General features: G+C 38.1%; 1 protein-coding gene across 6 annotated transcripts in view; it reads left to right on the top strand.

The window, feature by feature from the left end:
• PATJ (PATJ crumbs cell polarity complex component) overlaps positions 1-21,375 on the top strand; it is a 394,842-nt gene that overhangs the window by 39,835 nt on the left and 333,632 nt on the right. For all 6 annotated transcript variants that reach the window (XM_069593029.1, XM_069593048.1, XM_069593038.1 and 3 more), the window contains exons 8-11: positions 8,787-9,005; positions 13,627-13,729; positions 16,053-16,144; positions 18,587-18,728. In XM_069593029.1, the coding sequence (XP_069449130.1) occupies positions 8,787-9,005; positions 13,627-13,729; positions 16,053-16,144; positions 18,587-18,728 (556 nt within the window). The remainder of the gene's footprint in view (positions 1-8,786; positions 9,006-13,626; positions 13,730-16,052; positions 16,145-18,586; positions 18,729-21,375) is intronic.

Below are 21,375 nucleotides of genomic sequence, written 5' to 3' on the forward strand. Positions count from 1 at the left end.
ATGTGAACATACAGAGTATTAGTAAAAAACATATAAAGTATCAATAAAAATGAACTTCCTGTGCACGTATAGCTTTGAGGCAAACTTCTCAGCTCCCTATTTCTAGTCAAGATGGTTTCTTCTTATACAAACTGTGGAGCTACGAATATTCCTATTATTCTTTCAGCAGCTAAGTTTATTTACTTAGCATAATGGCTTTCAGAGTTTTGTCTGTGGGCCCTGAGGGTCCCTGAGTTTCTTGCAGGGGGTTTATAAGATCAAAATGACTTACACAATAATGCTAAGATGTATTAGCCTTTTCACCATGCTGACGTTTGCACTGACGATGAGCAAGCAGCGGTATACTAGGCCTGCCGTTCCCTTTGTATGTATCAGAGCAATGGCACCGAGCTGTACTAGGACTCACTGCTTTCTTCTCTACCATGTGCTGCAAAACAACAAAAATGGCAGTTTCACTTTAAAAAGTGCAATAAAAACTAATTAAAGTAGAGTTTGATCTTTAAGTGCATGTCTTTTTAATATTGTGTTGCAGAATGGAGTATACCATAGAGCACCTCTGCCATACACTGAAGTATGGTGGTTGTCTTGAGGAAAAACATTTGTGAGACAAAGTGGCCACTTTTTAATATGGAACGGCATTTTAATTTTTAAAATTTATTAGATTTTTTTAGTTTTTTGCCTTCATTCACAAAATTTTTTGAGATTTAATTTTTTTTAGATATATTATTTTAGTTTTAGGTGTACAGAATAATGATGTGCACTGAGTTTAATTAACGTCCATTACCACATAGTTAAAATTTTTTTTCTTGTGAAAAGAGCTTTTGAGATCTACTCTCTTAGCAGCTTTCAGGTATATAATACAGTATTTTCACCTATAGTCACCGTGCTATGGTTTACATCCCTATGGTTTACTTATTTTATAGCTGAAATTTTGTTTCTTTTGACCTTCTTCATCCATTTTGCCCACCTTGCACCCTGCCTCCCCAGCAGCTGCCAATCTAGAATGTTATTTTTATTTTTGAAAGAATAACTGATAGAAAAATTATTATTCAGCCTTGGCTATGTGGTAGACGTTTCCTTGAAATGAATGAAGTAAGCCTGTTACTTAAAGGAAAATAGCTAGCAGCATTTGTTACTGATGATAATTTGAATTTTCAAGCAGAAATTAGAATCTTAGAAAATATTTCTCTGATTAGATTCTTAGTGATATTCAGTTCAGTTCAGTTCAGTTCAGTTCAGCCACTCAGTCGTGTCCGACTCTTTGCAACCCCATGAAGCACAGCACAACAGGCCTCCCTGTCCATCACCAATTCCCGGAGTTCCCTCAAACCCTTGTCCATTGTGTTGGTGATGCCATTGAGCCATCTCATCCTCCGTCATCCCCTTCTCCTCTTGCCCTCAATCTTTCCCAGCATCAGGGTCTTTTCCAATGAGTCAGCTCTCTGCATTAGGTGGCCAAAATATTGGAGTTTCAACTTCAACATCAGTCCCTCCAAAGAACACCCAGGACTAATCTCCTTTAGATGGACTGGTTGGATCTCCTTGCAGTCCAAGGGACTCTCAAGAGTCTTCTCCAACACTAGGGTTCAAAAGCATCAATTCTTCGGTGCTCAGCTTTCTTTATAGTCCAACTCTCACATCTATACATGACCACTGGAAAAACCATAGCCTTGACTAGACGGACCTTTGTTGGCAAAGTAATGTCTCTGCTTTTCAATATGCCATCTAGGTTGGTCATAACTTTCCTTCCAAGGTGCAAGCGTCTTTTAATGTCATGGCTGCAGTCACCATCTGCAGTGATTTTGGAGCCCCGAAAAATAAAGTCTGATGCTGTTTCCACTGTTTCCCCATCTATTTGCCATGAAGTGATGGGACTGGATGCCATGATCTTAGTTTTCTGAATGTGGAGCTTTAAGCCAACTTTTTCACTCTCCTCTTTCACTTTCATCAAAAGGCTCTTTAGTTCTTCACTTTCTGCCATAAGGGTGGTGTTATCTGCGTATCTGAGGTTATTGATATTTCTCCCAGCAATCTTGATTCCAGCTTGTGGTTCTTCCAGCCCAGCATTTCTCATGATGTACTCTGTATATAAATTAAATAAGCAGGGTGACAATACACAGCCTTGATGTACTCCTTTCCCGATTTGGAACCAGTCTGTTGTTCCATGTCCAGTTCTAACTGTTGCTTCCTGACCTGTATGCAGGTTTCTCAAGAGACAGGTCAGGTGGTCTGGTATTCCCATCTCTTTCAGAATTTTCCACAGTTTACTGTGATCCACACAGTCAAAGGCTTTGGCATAGTCAATAAAGCAGAAATAGATGTTTTTCTGGAACTCTCTTGCTTTTTCCATGATCCAGCAGTTGTTAGCAATTTGATCTCTGGCTCCTCTGCCTTTCCTAAAGCCAGCTTGAGCATCTGGAAGTTCACAGTTCACATTTTGCTGAAGCCTGGCTTGGAGAATTTTGAGCATTACTTTACTAGCATGTGAGATGAGTGCAATTGTGCGGTAGTTTGAGCATTCTTTGGCATTACCTTTCCTTGGGATTGGAATGAAAACTGACCTTTTCCAGTCCTGTGGCCACTGCTGAGTTTTCCAAATTTGTTGACATATTGAGTGTAGCACTTTCACAGCATCATCTTTTAGGATTTGAAATAGCTCCACTGGAATTCCATCACCTCCACTAGCTTTGTTCATAGTGATGCTTCCTAAGGCCCACTTGACTTCACATTCCAGGATGTCTGCCTCTAGGTGAGTGATCACTCATCGTGATTATCTGAGTCGTGAAGACCTTTTTTGTATAGTTCTTCTGTGTATTCTTGCCACCTCTTCTTAATATCTTCTGCTTCTGTTAGGTCCATACCATTTCTGTCCTTTATCGAGCCCATCTTTGCATAAAATGTTCCTTCGGTATCTAATTTTCTTGAAGACATCTTAGTGATATTAATGAATATGATTTTTAATATTAAATAATGTATTGATCGTATGTCAGTATTTAGAAGATCTGCGTAGCTGTGAGTCAGTAGTTTCCGAAGATAAATGTTTAGAATGGCAAAATAATATACAGGTAAAAAAAAATCTATTCATAATTCAAGATTGATGAATAGATTTTAATTAAACATTATGTGAAAACTTGTTCATGTTTCAGATTCCTCATTGCAACTAATCTTTAAGAAATCATCACTTGTCAAGTTTTGGTGTGTTATCAAAGAATTAGGCTGAAAGAGCTATGGAAATATTCTCCCATTTTCCAAATATATATCTGATAAAGGCCAGATTTTCTTTGTATACTTCAACCAGAGCAACACATGGCAACACACCGAATGCTGAAGCAAATATGAAAATTCAGCTGTTTTCTTTCAAGTCAGATACTAAAGAGATTTGTAACAATTTAAGAATACTGGTTTTCTCACAATTTTTTGTTTGTTTTTGTTTGTTTTAGAAAATAAAACTTTTTGTATAATTTGGCACCAGAGTTTAACCAAGATGACACATTTAGTGTAATCATGGTACCATCTATCACTACAGTCAAGATAATAAACATATTCATCACCCACAAAGGTCTATGCCCTTTTATAGTCCCTATTCCTTCATCCCCAATTATTTTTGAGTGTAAAGGAGATCAAGAAGGTTGAGAATGTCTTTTTATGGGTGTTCAAAACACATCTGTGGCACAAAACAAATAATAATCTTTAAGGTTTTTTTTTTTTTTTGAAAAATTTAGCAACTTTGAGATGAAATATTGTAGAATATTTTGGCATCTTTTCCCACTCAATCCCCCTCCTTTCAGTTCAGTTCAGCTGCTCAGTTGTGTCTGACTCTTTGAGACCCCATGGACTGCAGCGTGCCAGGCTTCCGGGTCCATCACCAGCTCCTGAAGCTTAGTCAAACTTATGTTCATCGAGTTGGTGATGCCATTCCAACCATCTCATCCTCTGTTGTCCCCCTCCTTTAGCAATTTTAATAGACTTATTTGCTAGAGTAGCATTTTTCAAGATGCAAAGTGGTTATTTTTAAAGAACAAAGGGTCAAAGAAATTTAGAAAGTACCAAGTTAAACAAAATCAAGTAGATTTCTTTACTGTAAGAATTATCTGAGCTATTAAATACTGATGTATATTATGGATTTTCATAAGGAGAATGTGATGTGCAGATTTTTCATTGGTGGCACTGTTAATAAAAGCCCAGGTCTGATTTTCACCCTTTCCTGGAAGGGATTGTCACTGTTTCAGGTCTTCAGAATGGGGTGGTCATGTGCGCATCAGAGTCATAATGTAGACATGAGTTTTTATGCTAGACTTTGTTGTCTGCCTAATATACAGTATTCTTGTATAATTCTTAAACCAGTCATAGATTTTATTACCAAATTATAGATATGGAAACTTAAGAAATTGCCCAAAGCCACGCAACTTAAAAATGGCAGAGTCAGAATTGAGCCCACATGTGGCAGATTTACTGTTTAAATCTACCTACTCAGAGTTGATCCCAGTGTTTTCATTTTCTTGTGTACACCTGTCCAGGGTTGGTCAAGCCTATCAGGGAATTGCCAGCTGTAACAGTAATATTGCTGTTGGCTCTCTTATGTAAGGAATATGTGCTGTGCGGTTTTAATCCCTCAGTCGTGTCCAACTCTATGGGACCCCATGAACTGTAGCCCACCAGGTTCCTCTGTCCATGGGGATTCTCTAGGCAAGGGTACTGGAGTGGGTTACCATGCCCTCCTCCAGGGGATCTTCTCAATCCAGGGATCGAACCCAGATCTCCTGCATTGCAGGCAGATTCTTTACTGTCTGAGTCACCAGGGAAGTCCAAGAATATCGGAGTGGGCAGTCTATCCCTTCTCCCGGGGATCTTCCTGACCTAGGAATCAAATTAGGGTCTTCTGCCCTGCAGGCAAATTCTTTCCAGCTGAACTACCAGGGAAGCCCATGGTGAGACCTAAATATACAGGACAGAGCAGTATTCTCTTTCCTCTCCTCCTCATCCCAGCTAAATGGCAGATCAAATCTCTTCAACTAACTCTGTGTTTTGTTGCTAAATCTTTAGAGTTGTTGCTTATGTAGCCTGATTATGGCTTTAAAATTATTAAAGGGAATATTGTTTTTCATTAAAATGTACTCATACTTTTGACTATTAATACTCACTGTTGACTATGGCAATCTTCATGGTAAGGGTGTATGAATGTCTTAGGTCCTTAGTTAGATGTGGTTGAGATTGATTGTAAAGTGATACCTACATTCTGCTAAAGGGATTAATTAATACTAAATGCTTTCTTTAAAGGCTATAAACTTGTGTAACAGAAAGTTAGAAAAGCAAGTCAGTGTTTCTTATTTTAAAAAGTTCATAAAATGGCCCCTTGTATTTCCTTTTGTGTACATATCAGTCAGTATGGGGTAGAGTTGGGGGATATGGCAAAGAAAACCTGAGTCTACAGAAATATCAGAAATGGATGCATCTGAGAATGCTGTAAGCAAGACACTAGGCTGAAGCTTTTGACATGTAGTATTGAGTTTAGTGCTTACAACTCAACGAGAGAGGAATTTATCCCCATCTTGCTTAAAGAAGGATCTGAGATTTATGTAGGATCAGTAACTGATCTGTGGCCCTACACCTTAACCAAAGTAGTGCCAGGATAAACTTAGATGTGTCTGACTCCAGTGCCTTTACTTGTCATTTTACTGTTTACTGCCTCTAATGTTGTAAATGAAATGAAAAAATATTGATTTATATGAATTTTTTAGAAATGCTCATTGGTACATAGTTACAATGAGGGGGCTTCCTTGGTGGCTCATTGATAAAGAACCTACTAGTGCAGGAGAGGTGAATTTGATCTTTGGGTCAAAAAGATTCCCTGGAGAAGGAAATGGCAATCCACACCAGTACTTTTGCCTGGGAAATCCCATGGACAGAGGAGCCCGACAGGCTGCAGTTCATGGTGGGGTCTCAAAAGAGTCAGACAGGGCTTATTGACTAAACAAGAACAACAAGTTACAATGAGCAATCAGTGGATGTTATTAGGATCAATTCCATGGATAGGAAAATTATTTGATATTGTCCCAGGGTACTCTCCAAAATTCACAGTACCTGAAACATACATCTTTTGAGGATTCTGTTCAGCTATTTCAGAAATTTTCAGCAGTTAGAAGTGTGTGTGTGTGTGTGTTTTTTTTAATTGGTATTGGCAGTGTAAAACTTCTTTGTTTTGCAGAAATGTCTTTCATGTGCTGTGGAGGAATTCTAGGGACATCACATATATTGAGTTACCCTGTTTTCTCCCAAAGGTGACTTGTAGAGCACAACCTATTTAAAAGTTGTCATGAATTATTGACTTTTTGGTATCAGGCAATTATGAGTCATGTTATAATAGCTATCCATTAACCTTTAATATTAGGCTTCCCTGGTATCTCAGCTGGTAAAGAGTCTGCTTGCTATTCAGGAGACCCCAGTTTGATTCCTGTCAGGAAGATCCCCTAGAGAAGGGATAGGCTGCCCACTCCAGTATTCAAGGACTTCCCTGGTGGCTCAGATGGTAAAGATTCCACCTGCAATGTGGGAGACCTGGGTTCAATCCCTGGCCTGGGAAGATCCCCTGGGGGAGGGCATGGCAACCCACTCCAGTATTCCCTCCTGGAGAATCCCCTTGGACAGAGGAGCCTGGTGGGCTACAGTCCATGGGGTTGCAAAGAGTCGAACATGACTGAGCAACTAAGCATGCACAACTTTTAATGCTAAGAAGGAATGGGACCAGCCAAGGATTAGAGAGTGGGCGTGAACTATTGAGGACGTGAGGAATTTTCTTTCTAGAATAATCAAGCATTCCCTGGTGGCTCAGATGGTAAAGAATAATCAAGGCCCAGCTTGAGGCCCCTGAACAGTTGGTTATTCCCAGTAATTTTGCTCTATGTCTATAAACTGGTATTTTCCCTATCCTTCAAATTATTGGCCAGGGCTTTGGAAATGTGAGTAGCATAAGGTGGGCATACTTATTTTGGTTTGGCCAAAATTTTCATTTGGTTAGTGAATATGTTCAGTAAAATTCTTAGTGAAAATTAAAATGTCTTTTATTTTTACTTAGAACAGTGTGCACTTTTTGGCCACCCAATACTTAGGACCTTCCTTTAATTCCTTAAGGGAAAGAGCATTTATTTTATAAAGTCATTATATTCTCAGAGAAGGCGATGGCACCCCATTCCAGTACTCTTGCCTGGAAAATCCCATGGACGGAGGAGCCTGGTAGGCTGTAGTCCATGGGGTCGCACAGAGTCGGACACGACTGAAGCAACTTAGGGGCAGCAGCAGCAGCAGCATTATTTTCTGCCAATGACATGCTGCCTTTTAATTAAAGACCAATGATAGAAATAGCTTGGAATCAAAAGTGGTAATAATTTCATTTTCTGAATTGGGTAGGTATTTAGTGTTATTTTTTAATTTTTGAAGAAACATTTATTTCTTTTGTGGCTCAGACCTAAAATCCTTTAGATTTTCAAATAGTTTTTGAATTGAAATTATCATGTATAACAACCTAGCAGAGAGCTTATAATACAGAGTAATAAATATTTTTTAAACCCATAAATGCTATGGATTATGCTAATTTAGCATGGACATGCTAACTTGAATTAAAGTATTTTTTTCTTAAAAAAAATATATAAATGATACTGTGTTTTCTCTGTAATAGTATATTACCCCTTTCTCAGCTATTTTAATTTTTTGCCTTTCATACTATCTTTGCCCTTATGCATAATTTTTTCTCTCTTTTGAAAGAATCTGTGAGTTAATAAACTTTTATATTTGAATGTGTGATTAGCATGCTATGACTTTGAATTTTGGCGTAGCTATTTATTGGCTATCATTGATTTATGATTTCTGTTAAAGAACAAAAAGGATTCTATACCTTTTAGTTTCCTTCCACAATAGATAGGCTATGAAAGGAGAATGTTAATCAGAAAGTATCAGTAATATGCAGTATTTGGGGCTGCCGGACTTTAAAAGCTAGCTGTCATTTTGGTGTCTTTCCTATCAATCTGATTATGATTGTTTTTGCACTTGTGAATTCTGTATGACACCTGTTTTTCTGAAAGAAGAAAATGTTTGACTTTCAGTGACAGGTGCAAATTATCTGCATCATTTTAAATTGAGTTGAGGTAAAATAGGAAAAAAAATAATGCTTAGGAAATTATTAAATATGTACTTAGCATGAAATGTCCTTTGTCCAAGTCAAGTATGCAAATACTTATCTCCATATTCTTTATTCTGTGTTCAGGGCGTAATTTTGTTCAAGAATCATTTATTCACAGAAGCATCTTACCCTTATTTTTCATGAATACTGACTGTCAAGTAGTTGGTTATTTTATTTCATGTTTGTTGCCTTAGTAAAAATAGAATATCAAATTATCAATGCTTAAAGTAGAAATCCAGCAATTAGTTTTTTCTTCTTCCATAATAATTTCCTCCTTGCATCTATTACTTTTCTCTAAGTCTTTCCAAGTGGTTCTGAATTGAATTGCCTTTCTGTTTCACAACTTCTGTTTGCTTGCAGTAGCTTCTAGTGCCTTCTGCAGAATTCACAGTAAAACATATAGTTTTCTACTCATTATTTTGATCTAACACCTTCTTTCATACAGGTTTCTGCAAAACTGGGGAAAAGGAAGGGTGGAAAAAGGAAGCATGGGGAATAGACTTTAGTTTTAAGGCCTCCTTCCTTTCTCCTTCTGATGAATTGTTATTAATGAGTGAAATTAGATCAATGATTTCTCAGAATAATTTTGTTTTTCTGTTTTCTTGGATTAAAGGATGGAAGACTCAAAACAGGGGATCACATCTTGAAGATTGGTGGCACAAATGTGCAGGGAATGACCAGTGAGCAAGTTGCGCAAGTGCTAAGGAACTGTGGGAATTCTGTCAGGATGCTTGTTGCAAGAGACCCAGTTGGTGAAATTTCCATAACCCCTCCTACTCCTGCAGCCTTGCCTGTTGCTTTGCCTGCTGTGGCCAACAGGAGCCCTAGTTCTGTGAGTATATAAATTATTCTTTCATCATAGATTCAGTACTGGGTGTGATACATTGCCGGATTAGAAATGCTTTCAGTTCCAAGTGCCGTGTGAATGTGGGTCATGTCTCAGTGCTCAACAATGAAGCAGAGGAGAGCCCAACTTGGAGACACTAGACAAGTTTGATTTTCTTCTTTGTCATTTCTCAGGGTTACGGTTTCAACAGGAGAAGGCAATGGCAACCCACTCCAGTACTCTTGCCTGGAGAATCCCAGGGATGGAGGAGCCTGGTGGGCTGCAGTCCACGGGGTCGCACAGAGTTGGACACGACTGAAGCGACTTAGCAGCAGTAGCAGAGCCTCTACTACTTATCTGTAAATTGGAGACTAATAATATCTGCCATTCCTATTTCATTAGATTGGGAAAGAAATATCCAGGGTAGTGGAGGGGAAACTGTAAATACTGGTCAATGTATGAGTATTATCATTGATAAGACCAAACTGGCCAAGGGCTGCTGCTGCTACTGCTGCTGCTAAGTGTCTTCAGTCGTGTCCAACTCTGTGAGACCCCATAGACGCCAGCTCACCAGGCTCCCCCATCCCTGGGATTCTCCAGGCAAGAATACTGGAGTGGGTTGCCATTTCCTTCTCCAGTACATGAAAGTGAAAAGTGAAAGTGAAGTTGCTCAGTCGTGTCCGACTCTGTGCGACCCCATGGACTGTAGCCCACCAGGCTCCTCCATCCATGGGATTTTCCAGGCAAGAGTACTAGAGTGGGGTGCCATTGCCTTCTCCAGGTCAAGGGCAATAGACACTAATAATAATAATATTCTGATTGCTAACAATTGTTATATAATAATAATTATTATTAATCATTATCAAGCACCTAGATTTATCCAAGTCATCTGAATTCTTTGGAAGAATTCTGCAAGATAGGTCTTATCCATTCAATAAATGAGAAGATGGGAGTCCAAATAACTTATTATTGGTCGTATAGGTAGTAAGTTGCAAACTGGGATTTGAATTTAGATCTTTCTGGTCCCTTTTAAGTGCTTTGTTTGTTTTTTTCTTCCAGTCTTACTGAGATATAATTGACATACAGCACTTTATAAGTTTAAGGTGTACAGCATAGTGATTTGATTTATATACATCGTGAAGTAATCATCACACAGGAAGTTTAGTGAACATCCATTATCTCTATCTGTATAGGTACACAATTAAAAAAGTAGAAAAAAAATTTTTCTTGTGATGAGAACTAAGGATTTACTCTCAACTTTTATATATAACATACAATGCTAATTATACTTATCATGTTGTACCTTACATCCCTGCTGCTGCTGCTAAGTTGCTTCAGTCGTGTCCGACTCTGTGCGACCACATAGATGGCAGCCCACCAGGCTCCCCCGTCCTTGGGATTCTCCAGGCAAGAACACTGGAGTGGGTTGCCACTTCCTTCTCCAATGCATGAAAGTGAAAAGTGAAAGTAAAGTCGCTCAGTCATGCCCAACTCTTAGTGACCCCATGGACTGCAGCCTACCAGGTTCCTTCGTCCATGGGATTTTCCAGTCAAGAGTACTGGAGTGGGTTGCCATTGCCTTCTCTGACCTTACATCCCTAGGACTTATTTATCTTAAAACTGAGAATCTGTAGCTTTTGAACACCTTAATCTGGCCTCCTCACCCTTCAATTTCAAGCTCTTTCCAACCATATCACAGGCTCTGAATCAGGAGATAATGAGGTGAAAGGAAAGAAATAGTTTTTAAAAGGAGGAGCCAGGACAAAGAGGAAAGAAAAGAGAAGTGATTATGGCAGAAGAGGGTGGGAAGCCACCTCTCATATTCATTTGAGGAACCATTTGATGTCTTCTGGAAAGGCTTTCCCTAATGGGAAGCACATGAGAAGAAGTTTTCTGTCAGAGATATTAGAATCTGTCCGAGGTGATAGAATTAGATATATAATTCTAATATCTCTGACAGATATTCTTCTTTTGATTTCTTCTCCAAACTTGTTAGAATCATTTTCTTTTCCCTCCATTACTTTGGATCTCTGAAGACTTCTACTTTGTAATGAGGGACAAATGTAGCTGTGTGGTCAGTGAAAATTTGATGCAAACAATTATTTACTTTTTATTGTTAAAGGTTTGAATTGAAAGCAAGGTGTTATGTTTTTAGACACCTTGAAGTTTAAGCTGGTTTTAGAAAAGGCAGAAGAACCAGAGATCCAATTGCCAACATCTGCTGGATTATTGAAAACACAAGAGAGTTCCAGAAAAACATCTATTTCTGCATTATTGACTATGCCAAAGCCTTTGACTGTGTGGATCACCACAAATTGTGGAAAATTCTTAAAGAGATGGGAATACCAGACCACCTGACCTGCCTCTTGAGAAATCTATATACAGGTCAGGAAGCAACAGTTAGAACTAGATGTGGAACAACAGACTGGTTCCAAATTGGGAAAGGAGTAGGTCAAGGCTGTATATTGCCACCCTGCTTATTTAACTTATATGCAGAGTACATCAGGAGAAGGCAATGGCAGTCCACTCCCATACTCTTGCCTGGAAAATCCCATGGATGGAGGAGCCTGGTAGGCTGCAGTCCATGGGGTCACTAAGAGTCAGACACGACTGAGCGACTTCACTTTCACTTTTCACTTTCATGCACTGGAGAAGGAAATGGCAACCCACTCCAGTTTTCTTGCCTGGAGAATCCCAGGGACAGGGGAAGCAGGTGGGCTGCCATCTATGGGGTCCCACAGAGTTGGACACGACTGAAGTGACTTAGCAGCAGCAGCAGCGCCAGCACAGTACATCATGTGAAATTCTGGGCTGGATGAAGCACAAGCTGGAATCAAGATTGCTGGGAGAAATATCAATAACCCCAGATATGCAGATGGTACCACCCTTATGGCAGAAAGTGAAGAAGAACTAAAGGGCCTCTTGATGAAACTGAAAGAGGAGAGTGAAAATGTTGGCTTAAAGCTCAACATTCAGAAAACTAAGATCATAACATCTGGTCCCATCACTTTTTGGCAAATAGATGGGGAAACAGTGGCTGACTTTATTTTTTGGGGCTCCAAAATCACTGCAGATGGTGACTGCAGCCATGAAATTAAAAGACACTTACTCCTTGGAAGGAAAGTTATGACCAACCTAGACAGCATATTCAAAAGAAGAGACATTGCTTTGCCAACAAAGGTCCATCTAGTCAAGGTTATGGTTTTTCCAGTAGTCATGTATGGATGTGAGAGTTGGACTATAAAGAAAGCTGAGTGCCAAGGAATTGATGCTTTTGAAATGTGGTGTTGGAGAAGACTCTTGAGAGTCCCTTGGACTGCAAGGAGATCCAACCAATCCATCCTAAAGGAGATCAGTCCTGAATATTCATTGGAGAGACGGATGTTGAAGCTGAAACTCTAATCCTTTGGCCACCTAATGTGAAGAACTGACTCACTGGAAAAATCCCTGATACTAGGAAAGATTGAAGGCGGGAGGAGAAGGGGACAACAAAGGATGAGATGGTTGGATGGCATCACCGACTCAATGAACATGAGTTTGAGTGAACTCTGGGAGTTGGTGATGGACAGGGAGGCTAGTTGTGTTGCAGTCTGTGAGGTCACAAAGAGTTGGACACCACTGAGTGACTGTACTGAACTGAACTGCTTTTTTACAGAAAATTTTTAATTAGAAGACAAATAATGATAAGTTTTAGGTTAACATTTTTTGCTCATAATAATTATTACTGTAATTAGTCTTCCATTTGTTTCTTTTTCTTTACGTTAAATTCTTTCAGATACAAATTTATGGTGAGTTTTTTCTAAGCAATTGTATTAATTTTTTTTCATTGTGTGACAAATTATCACAAACTTAGTGGCCTGAAGCAATACCCATGGTTGGTCCTCCTTTTGTGTTTATACCTCCTTTTGTGTCTAAGATATATATTTTGAATATTGTGAGTGTTACATATTATGGCATTTTATATGTGATAAAGTAAAATGATTACTGCGTGTATTTCATATTGTGAATGTCAAAAAATATTGCTATTATGTTTAATCATCAAAAGAAGGTAAAATGAACACTTTAATTAGACCAACTTCTGTAGCTCAGAAGTCTTGGTGAACTTGACTGGGTTCTGCTTAGATTCTTACAAAAGCTAAATCAAGATATTGGCCTGGCTGGGTACTAGGTACTCTAGGGACGGTTCATTTCCAAACTGTCATATTGTTGGCGGAATACAGTTTCTTATAGCTGTAGAACCAAAGTCTCTCTTTACTGTCTGCCAGCATAGGACATCTTTCAGCTCTTTAAGGCCCTTTGTATTCCTTCTCACATGATGCCTCCTTCTTCGAACCACAGGTCCAGTCCTTATGCTTCACATCTTTTTCACATCCCTTTCTACCATCAACAGGAGAAAATGCTCTGCTTTTGAAGGATGCCTTCTTAGGTTAGACTCACCTGGATAATTTCCCTTTTTCATGACATAAACACAAGAATGACATCAGGGATCAAAAGTCATGGGGACAATCTTAAAATTCTGTGTACCGCAGGTCTTCAGAAAATACTTGACAAACCATTCACAAATTGCTTTTATACATACAGTTATATAACTAAACATTATACGTAATAAGAATATTTTTCTTTTCAGGACAATTCTACTCTTTTTGAAACTTATGATGTTGAACTCATTAAAAAAGATGGACAAAGTCTTGGGATTAGAATTGTTGGTTATGTTGGAACGTCTCAGACAGGTAGATGAATCATCTCTGTTTTATATTTGGAAATAATTGTAAAGGATGTTAAAGTTTCTAGATGATGAAATTAAATATCTGCAGATTTTAATTTAAACATTGAACAATAAAACCACGAATCTATAATAGCAACTAGTTACAAAAAATGATTAGAGAATCACAGTTTTATCTCAGTAGTTTTATAGCTGGCTCAATAGTCATTAACAAAAGAATTTAATTATCCAACACAATGTATAACATTTGAATTATACCTCCTTTTGTGTCTAAGATATATATTTTGAATATTGTGAGTGTTACATATTATGGCATTTTATATGTGATAAAGTAAAATGATTACTGCGTGTATTTCATATTGTGAATGTCAAAAAATATTGCTATTATGTTTAATCATCAAAAGAAGGTAAAATGAACACTTTAATTAGAATTATTTTTCTTTCACATAAAGGGAATACTTGTAAGAATAAGTGTATACCAGAATAAGTGCCCAAGTATCTCTGAATAATATTCCCTGAACTCCTTCAGGCAAAGCTCTGGTAATTTTCACTGTAAGAGTTATCCTATTATGATAAGAAATAACTGTAAAAAGGAAAAATAAATCTTTTCCATGAATATTTGCTTGTAAGATGAAAAGTTAGAGTTATAAAATGTTCTAGTGTTTTAAAACTTGCAAGGTTAGAGAGTTAATTTTTTTAAGTTATTATTTTGCATTTTATAGCAGGTGGGAAAGATTAAAAGTGCTAATGTATTCAGAGTCCTGAATGAAATTCATGTCAGACCACCTTGTGCTATTTTAGCCTAATGAAATAGCTGCTTTCAGACCTGTAGATTTTCCTGAGTGCCACCATTTTTAGGTTTAGAATTTAAATGAGTTCCAAAAGAGCTAAGTATGGATTATATAATAATGTTGCCAAAAAACTCTGTGTTGAGTAGCTCTTTAATATGCTGTCCCGTTAGAGAAATCATGGCCAAGTTCCTAAACTTGTGGTTTATATATACTAGCAATATACTTACAGAGTAAAATGAAGTGAGTAGCTGATAGATAATTGAGAAAAATTGATGTTTATGTTACTGAATGAAGAAAAGAAACATTTTACTTTATCTTCAAAAGAAGTTTTTGGGACTCGAGCAGGGAATGGAGAAGTAGCATTGAATCCAAAAACTAGAATATTCTATAACTCATTATGCTTTTTAATGTGCAGTCTTTCAAAATAATTTTTGCTTTATTCTTTGGAACTTTTGAGCAGTTGGTTTGCTTAGTTTCAGAGGGAGTAGAAAAATGAATGTAAGAAATGTCTGTTCAGGGAGACAAATGTGCAAATAACTCTCAGTTGTTTGAGGATAAATGAAATATATGTTTTAGCAGAGATACAAATAAACTCATCATATGGCAGATGAAAAACTCATTCTGTCAGCGGGAAATGGAGAATTCACAAAGAAATAGATATTTGTACTAAACATGGTAAAGGAGAAGGATTTTGACAGCGGGAATGAGATCAACAGGAAGAAAAAAAATGAGAAAAGGGATACAGTCATGAAAATACTTGGAGCTTTGGTGGAACATCATGAGTCTCGTGTGTCTAGACTTCTGTCTTATTGGAGTGGATGGTAGTTGGAAGTCGAAATAAAAAAGAAAGTTTGGGGCAAATTAAGGAAGTCCTTGAATGTGATTCTATCAAATTTACATTTTATTTCATAGGCTGTAGGAACCAATGATGTTTATTTTCCTTCTATAGACAATATTTTAAGTGCATTTGAAATTGAGATAAAAGTATAAAATCATCCAGAGCTATGGTCTTTCTGTTTCTAACTTCTCTTCCAACCCCTTCCCATAGGCATGTATAGTTTCTATACAGTTGTAATTTATATATATGTATTATGAGATCTAAAGATAGATAGTCAGATAGAAGCTAATGTGAGTAGTCAACTAACTATAGGCAGGAAGACCTACTAGGACCCTCTTGTCTTCATGCTGGTAAGTAATGAATGATGAAGGCTTATGCCAGGTCACCAGTGAGAAGGGAGAAAGACTAAGAGAAGGGGAGACTTAATCTGAGCTCCCCTAAATTCTAGCTGATATTGGAGTGCATTTCATCGAGGTTCCATTACTGATTATTTTTCCAAAAATAGGTATCAGTCAAGTAATTTCAAATTTGAGTCCCTTGTGATGGTGACAGTTTTAAATAATCCATCAGTTTCTCTGCTTGTGTTCAGAACAGCATTTATCAAGCCTCCAGTGAGCCCCTTTAGCTAATTAACCTCTTGATATGAATTTTGCAATCAAGGCCTAATTAGAGCTTTTTTCCATATGTTTTGTGCATCTTAGGAGAAGCTTCAGGGATTTATGTGAAAAGTATAATACCTGGCAGCGCCGCATATCACAATGGTCAGATTCAAGTGAATGACCAGATAGTTGCTGTAAGTAACTGCCCTCTGTTACAGGATTGAATCAAGTTGAGGGAGGGGGGAGTTATCATTATTATAATATATATGCAATGGAAATGGCTTAATTTAGTTTTATAATGTTTTAAAAAATTAAGTTTGTACAGTGAAATTATATCAATTTGGACTCTCATGGTCCTTAATTTTTTTAATTAAAAACTTTTTTTAAATTGAAGTATAAGGTGATTTGCAATGTTGTGCCAATCTCTGCTGTATAGCAAAGTGACTTTATTTTATACACACACATATATATATATATATACATTCATTTTTAATATTCTTTTCCACTGTGGTTTATCCCATGAAATTGGATATTATTGTTCATATTATACAGTAGTCATTTATCCATTCTAATTTTTTTTAACTGCCTGTGAAGAAAGGAGTCATTAATGGTTTTGGTAAGGAAAAAAATACTATATACATATGTATATTATATAATATGCATACACATATATTTGAAAGATGCTCTAACATTCTCCTAGAAAACACTTTTCAAGCACCTCTTTGTGTTCTTTAAATTCATCAATTTTATATGCAACTAATAGACCATTTACTGGAACTATTTATCATTGTGAAAGTAGTTTTTCTATTAATAGTAATTAAAAGAAATTTTTAATTGAAGGATAATTGCTTTAGAATGTTATATTGGTTTCTGTCATACACATGAATCAGCCATAGGTATACATATGTCCCCTCCTTCTTGCATAGTAATTTTGAGTATATACAGAATTGAGATATTCTATGTACTTGAGAATATAGTCATCGCCTTTCATCAGTTGAGATTGGTATTTCCTCCATTTAGTAGAAATTAGTTTAATTTTACAGTTTATTTTCATAATAATTTTGAAGCAGGTAGACACACATTTAATTTAGTGATTCAATCAGAAACAAATGTTGGTATAATTTGAATGCTTGTCCTTCAAGTCCATTTAAGGAAGCCCCTTTCATGACCCTTGTCTTTCCAGTGTTGGCTTAGGAAATGTTGCTGGAATTGACCATTTTGGGACTGGTGATAAAACTTTGGAGAAAATCTTAGGGGAAAAAGTTAAGCAGTGGTTTGACTAGCTTGAAGATTGAGTGAGGAGACCTACTAGTTCTGTTGGACTTAAGGGTGTGATTCCCTGGGCCCAGCAAAGAGATGAAGTTTCCAGAGCCCTGAAGACAAGGAGTCTGCAAAATATGGACTCATTTTCCACTCTACCTTCATTGGCTGAGCAGCTGCTAAGAACAAAGACCGCATCTCCTGATGCCTGGCAAGCAAATGCAACTTTGCTCTACAAGTTGGTTGCTTCTCTGAGGTACCCACCTGTACATTTGGGGAAAGACTTAGGAACAAGGTGACAAGCAGCAGTCCTTCAGTGAGACTGGAGAGACCCTAGGAAAAAATCTGTTATGAAGGAGGCAGTGGGTCAAGTAGGGGAAATGGCTGTTAAGATGACTAGGAAGCTGGCGAGACAGAAGAAATGCTTGAAGAAGGAAACGAGAGGGCTGGCTGCAGTTGCCCTGGCATCTTCAGAAAGCAGTAGTATCCCAGAGGAGTGTGAGGAGACAAGAGAAAGACTCAAAAAGAAGAAAAATGAAGGGCCCCAGGAGGCTCTCAGAAGAATGGAATGGAAGACCCATCTGTCTCCTTCTTCAAACCCAAGAAGAAGAAATCATTTTTCCAAGGAGGAGCTGGTTCGTAGTGATCTTGAAGAAACAGCTGGCAGTAGAAGTCTTTCCAAGAGGAAGAAAACTTTCACCAAAGAAGAACCAGTTAGTGACCCTGAAGAGTCAGGAAACAAGAGAGTCCCAAGGAAAAGAGGAAATTGGCTTCCAAGGAGGAGCCACTCAGCAGTGGACCTGAAGAGGTTACTGCCAGCAAGAGCAGTGACTCCAAGCAAAAGCAAAAGCTCAGGAAGCTCCCCTAGGAAAACCAGAATGGACATCTCCCTGGTGGGGCATAACTTGCAGAGATATTTCACAACCCTTTGTCTAGAGCCCAATAGAAACAAAAACAAAACAAACCCCTTCCAAAACAAAAAGAATGTATGACTGGACTTGATTGAGATTAGTAAATGCCTTCTTTCACATGCTTTTTAAAAATACTGGAAAACCTAATGGAGGGAGATTAGTTCCTTCTGGAAAATATCACACAGTGTTATATGGTACAGGGGTGAAGTATTGGATGGTCTCTTAGGGCTTCTATTAATACATCTTGAGAGCTGTGTATAAAAATTGACCACATTTTATGGCACTTTGGCTGTTGAATAGCATCAGAGACTAAGATCCACTGCCTTTTTCAGGCTGTAAGTCAAATGTATGACTTAGGAATATGGGTTTCAGTTTGCTTTCTAGTTTCTCAGGAAGTTTGTCAGCATGTTTTACTACTAAATTTGCATTCAAAACCTTTGTTTAATGTATCTCTTAATGTTGTAGGTTGATGGTGTGAATATTCAGGGTTTTGCCAACCAGGATGTTGTTGAAGTGTTACGAAATGCAGGACAAGTGGTACACCTAACCCTAGTTCGAAGGAAAACATCCTTGTCTGCTTCTTTACATGAAGGGCCCTCAGACAGAGGTAATTAATTCCACTGTCCCTCCTCCAACCTTGTAGTCTGGGTTTAGAAAAATAACTCAATTATGATGTTCTCTAAGTCTGGAAAGGAAAAACTGCCTACCTTATGTAACCCAGTGATGGAGAAGTGAATCAGCTCATTTATGCCTTGAAGAAGAATTTCCTTTGCCTATTATAATATGCCAGTCCAAATGTTAGAACGTGAACCCTGATATGCATTCATCTCTGACAGCGTCTCTAAATGGAGATGGAAGTCATTTTCCCCAAAAGCTTCCGAATTTCATTTATTACTTGTGTTTAAATAGTAAAGCTTTGCCAACCTTTGTTCCAGAGGCTCTCATTTGTCTAATGCTTTGACATTTTGCAGACTTAAGGTTTCATATTACTTCTAATATTTGATTCTAATATTTCTTGATTTACTCTGTGAACTGTAGCAAGAGAAAATAAAACATGGATTTCAAAGGAAGCTTTGATTTATAAAATTATATTGTTATTTTGATTATAAGAATAGCAGATTTATGGAACAAATACATAATTCTATACATGCCAATTTTTAATTCTCAGCTTACAGATAAATCAACAAATTTGGTAATTATGGGAACACATTCAATTTAAGTTGAATGACTACTTACATAACTAGTGAGTGGGAAATAGTTTCATTAAAATTTGTTAGAAGTTGAATATATTTTTTTTCCCATTCTCTGAAGGTATATTATTATATCCTGGAAACTTTTGCTTTCAATTGATATTGAATTATATTGATATTTACATTGGAACTTTTAAAGTTTTATATGATAGTGAAAATTTTGCTGAAAGGTAGATGCTCTGTCAACTGCATTGTATGTGTGAAATTTAAAACTGGCTAAATAATACAAATTGTACATATGCTATATTGACCTTAAAAGGTTTGCATAAATATTTATACCACTATAATAGTTTTCAGCAGCTCCCTTGGCTTTAGTCTGCTGTCTCAAATGAACTGTGTCATCTGTGAATCGGCAGTTCTTTACTGGGCATGCCTACATTTTAAATTTTTATTGTGATAGGTTTTGACCCTAAATCTGCACTTCTTCCATGGTTTGGGTGTCCTTCCTATGTGTTTCATACCCTTTAGTACCCTCCAGCACTTTGCTGGAGCATTTATCATACTACTTTGTGGTCACCTGTTTTGTGTGTGGCCACTGTAATGTAGGGGAGTGGTTATGTCTCTACCCACTGTCCCATCTAACACATCTCTGTGTGCCTTCTTTATAGGCAGCAGTTAAGTCTATTTTACTGAAACGGACTGCACAGCTTCTAGCTCTTGAGTGATGCCCCTTCCCCTGCCTTTCAAAAATCTTACCTTTTCTCCTCTAAACTCTTTTTATTTGCATACCTTGTGTATACTTATTTGTATATCAATTTGCATACTATTTGTAACACACAAACAATCATGTATTGCTTTGTACTTTGCACTCTGCCTAGTGTGTAACTCTTTTCCCCAAGCTACATCAGCAGCGTCTGGCTGGCATTTGTTTTACTGGCACTGGGCTGTACATTTAGTGTGTATTAAAAGTTAGAACTGGACATGGAACAACAGACTGGTTCCAAATAGGAAAAGGAGTACATCAAGGCTGTATAATGTCACCCTGCTTATTTAACTTCTATGCAGAGTACATCATGAGAAATGCTGGACTGGAAGAAACACAAGCTGGAATCAAGATTGCTGGGAGAAATATCAATAACCTCAGATATGCAGATGACACCACCCTTATGGCAGAAAGTGAAGAGGAACTAAAGAGCCTCTTGATGAAAGTGAAAGAGGAGGGTGAAAAAGTTGGCTTAAAGCTCAACATTCAGAAAACGAAGATCATGGCATCTGGTCCCATCAGTTCATGGGAAATAGATGGGGAAACAGTGTCAGACTTTATTTTTGGGGGCTCCAGAATCACTGCAGATGGTAACTGTAGCCATGAAATTAAAAGACGCTTACTCCTTGGAAGAAAAGTTATGGCCACCCTAGATAACATATTCAAAAACAGAGACATTACTTTGCCGACTAAGGTCCGTATAGTCAAGGCCATGGTTTTTCCTGTGGTCATGTATGGATGTGAGAGTTGGACTGTGAAGAAGGCTGAGCGCCGAACAATTGATGCTTTTGAAGTGTGGTGTTGGAGAAGACTCTTGAGAGTCCCTTGTACTGCAAGGAGATCCAACCAGTCCATTCTTAAGGAGATCATCCCTGGGATTTCTTTGGAAGGACTGATGCTGAGGCTGAAACTCCAGTACTTTGGCCACCTCATGCAAAGAGTTGACACACTGGAAAAGACTTTGCTGTTGGGAGGGATTGGGGGCAGGAGGAGAAGGGGACAACAGAGGATGAGATGGCTGGATGGCGTCACTGACTCGATGGACGTGAATCTGAGTGAACTCCGGGAGTTGGTGATGTACAGGGAGGCCTGGCACGCTGCGATTCATGGGGTCGCAAAGAGTCGGACACGACTGAGTGACTGAACTGAACTGAGCTGAAAAGATGAACGTTCTAAAAATCCTATGGAACTTCCTTGGTGGCTCAGTGGATAGGAATCTGCCTGCCTGTGCAGGACACACAGGTTCGATCCTTGAACTAGGAAGATTCCACGTGCTGTGGAGCAGCTCAGCCCATGTACTG

The sequence above is a fragment of the Ovis canadensis genome, chromosome 1 (assembly GCF_042477335.2).
Source record: "Ovis canadensis isolate MfBH-ARS-UI-01 breed Bighorn chromosome 1, ARS-UI_OviCan_v2, whole genome shotgun sequence".
NCBI lineage: Eukaryota > Metazoa > Chordata > Mammalia > Artiodactyla > Bovidae > Ovis > Ovis canadensis.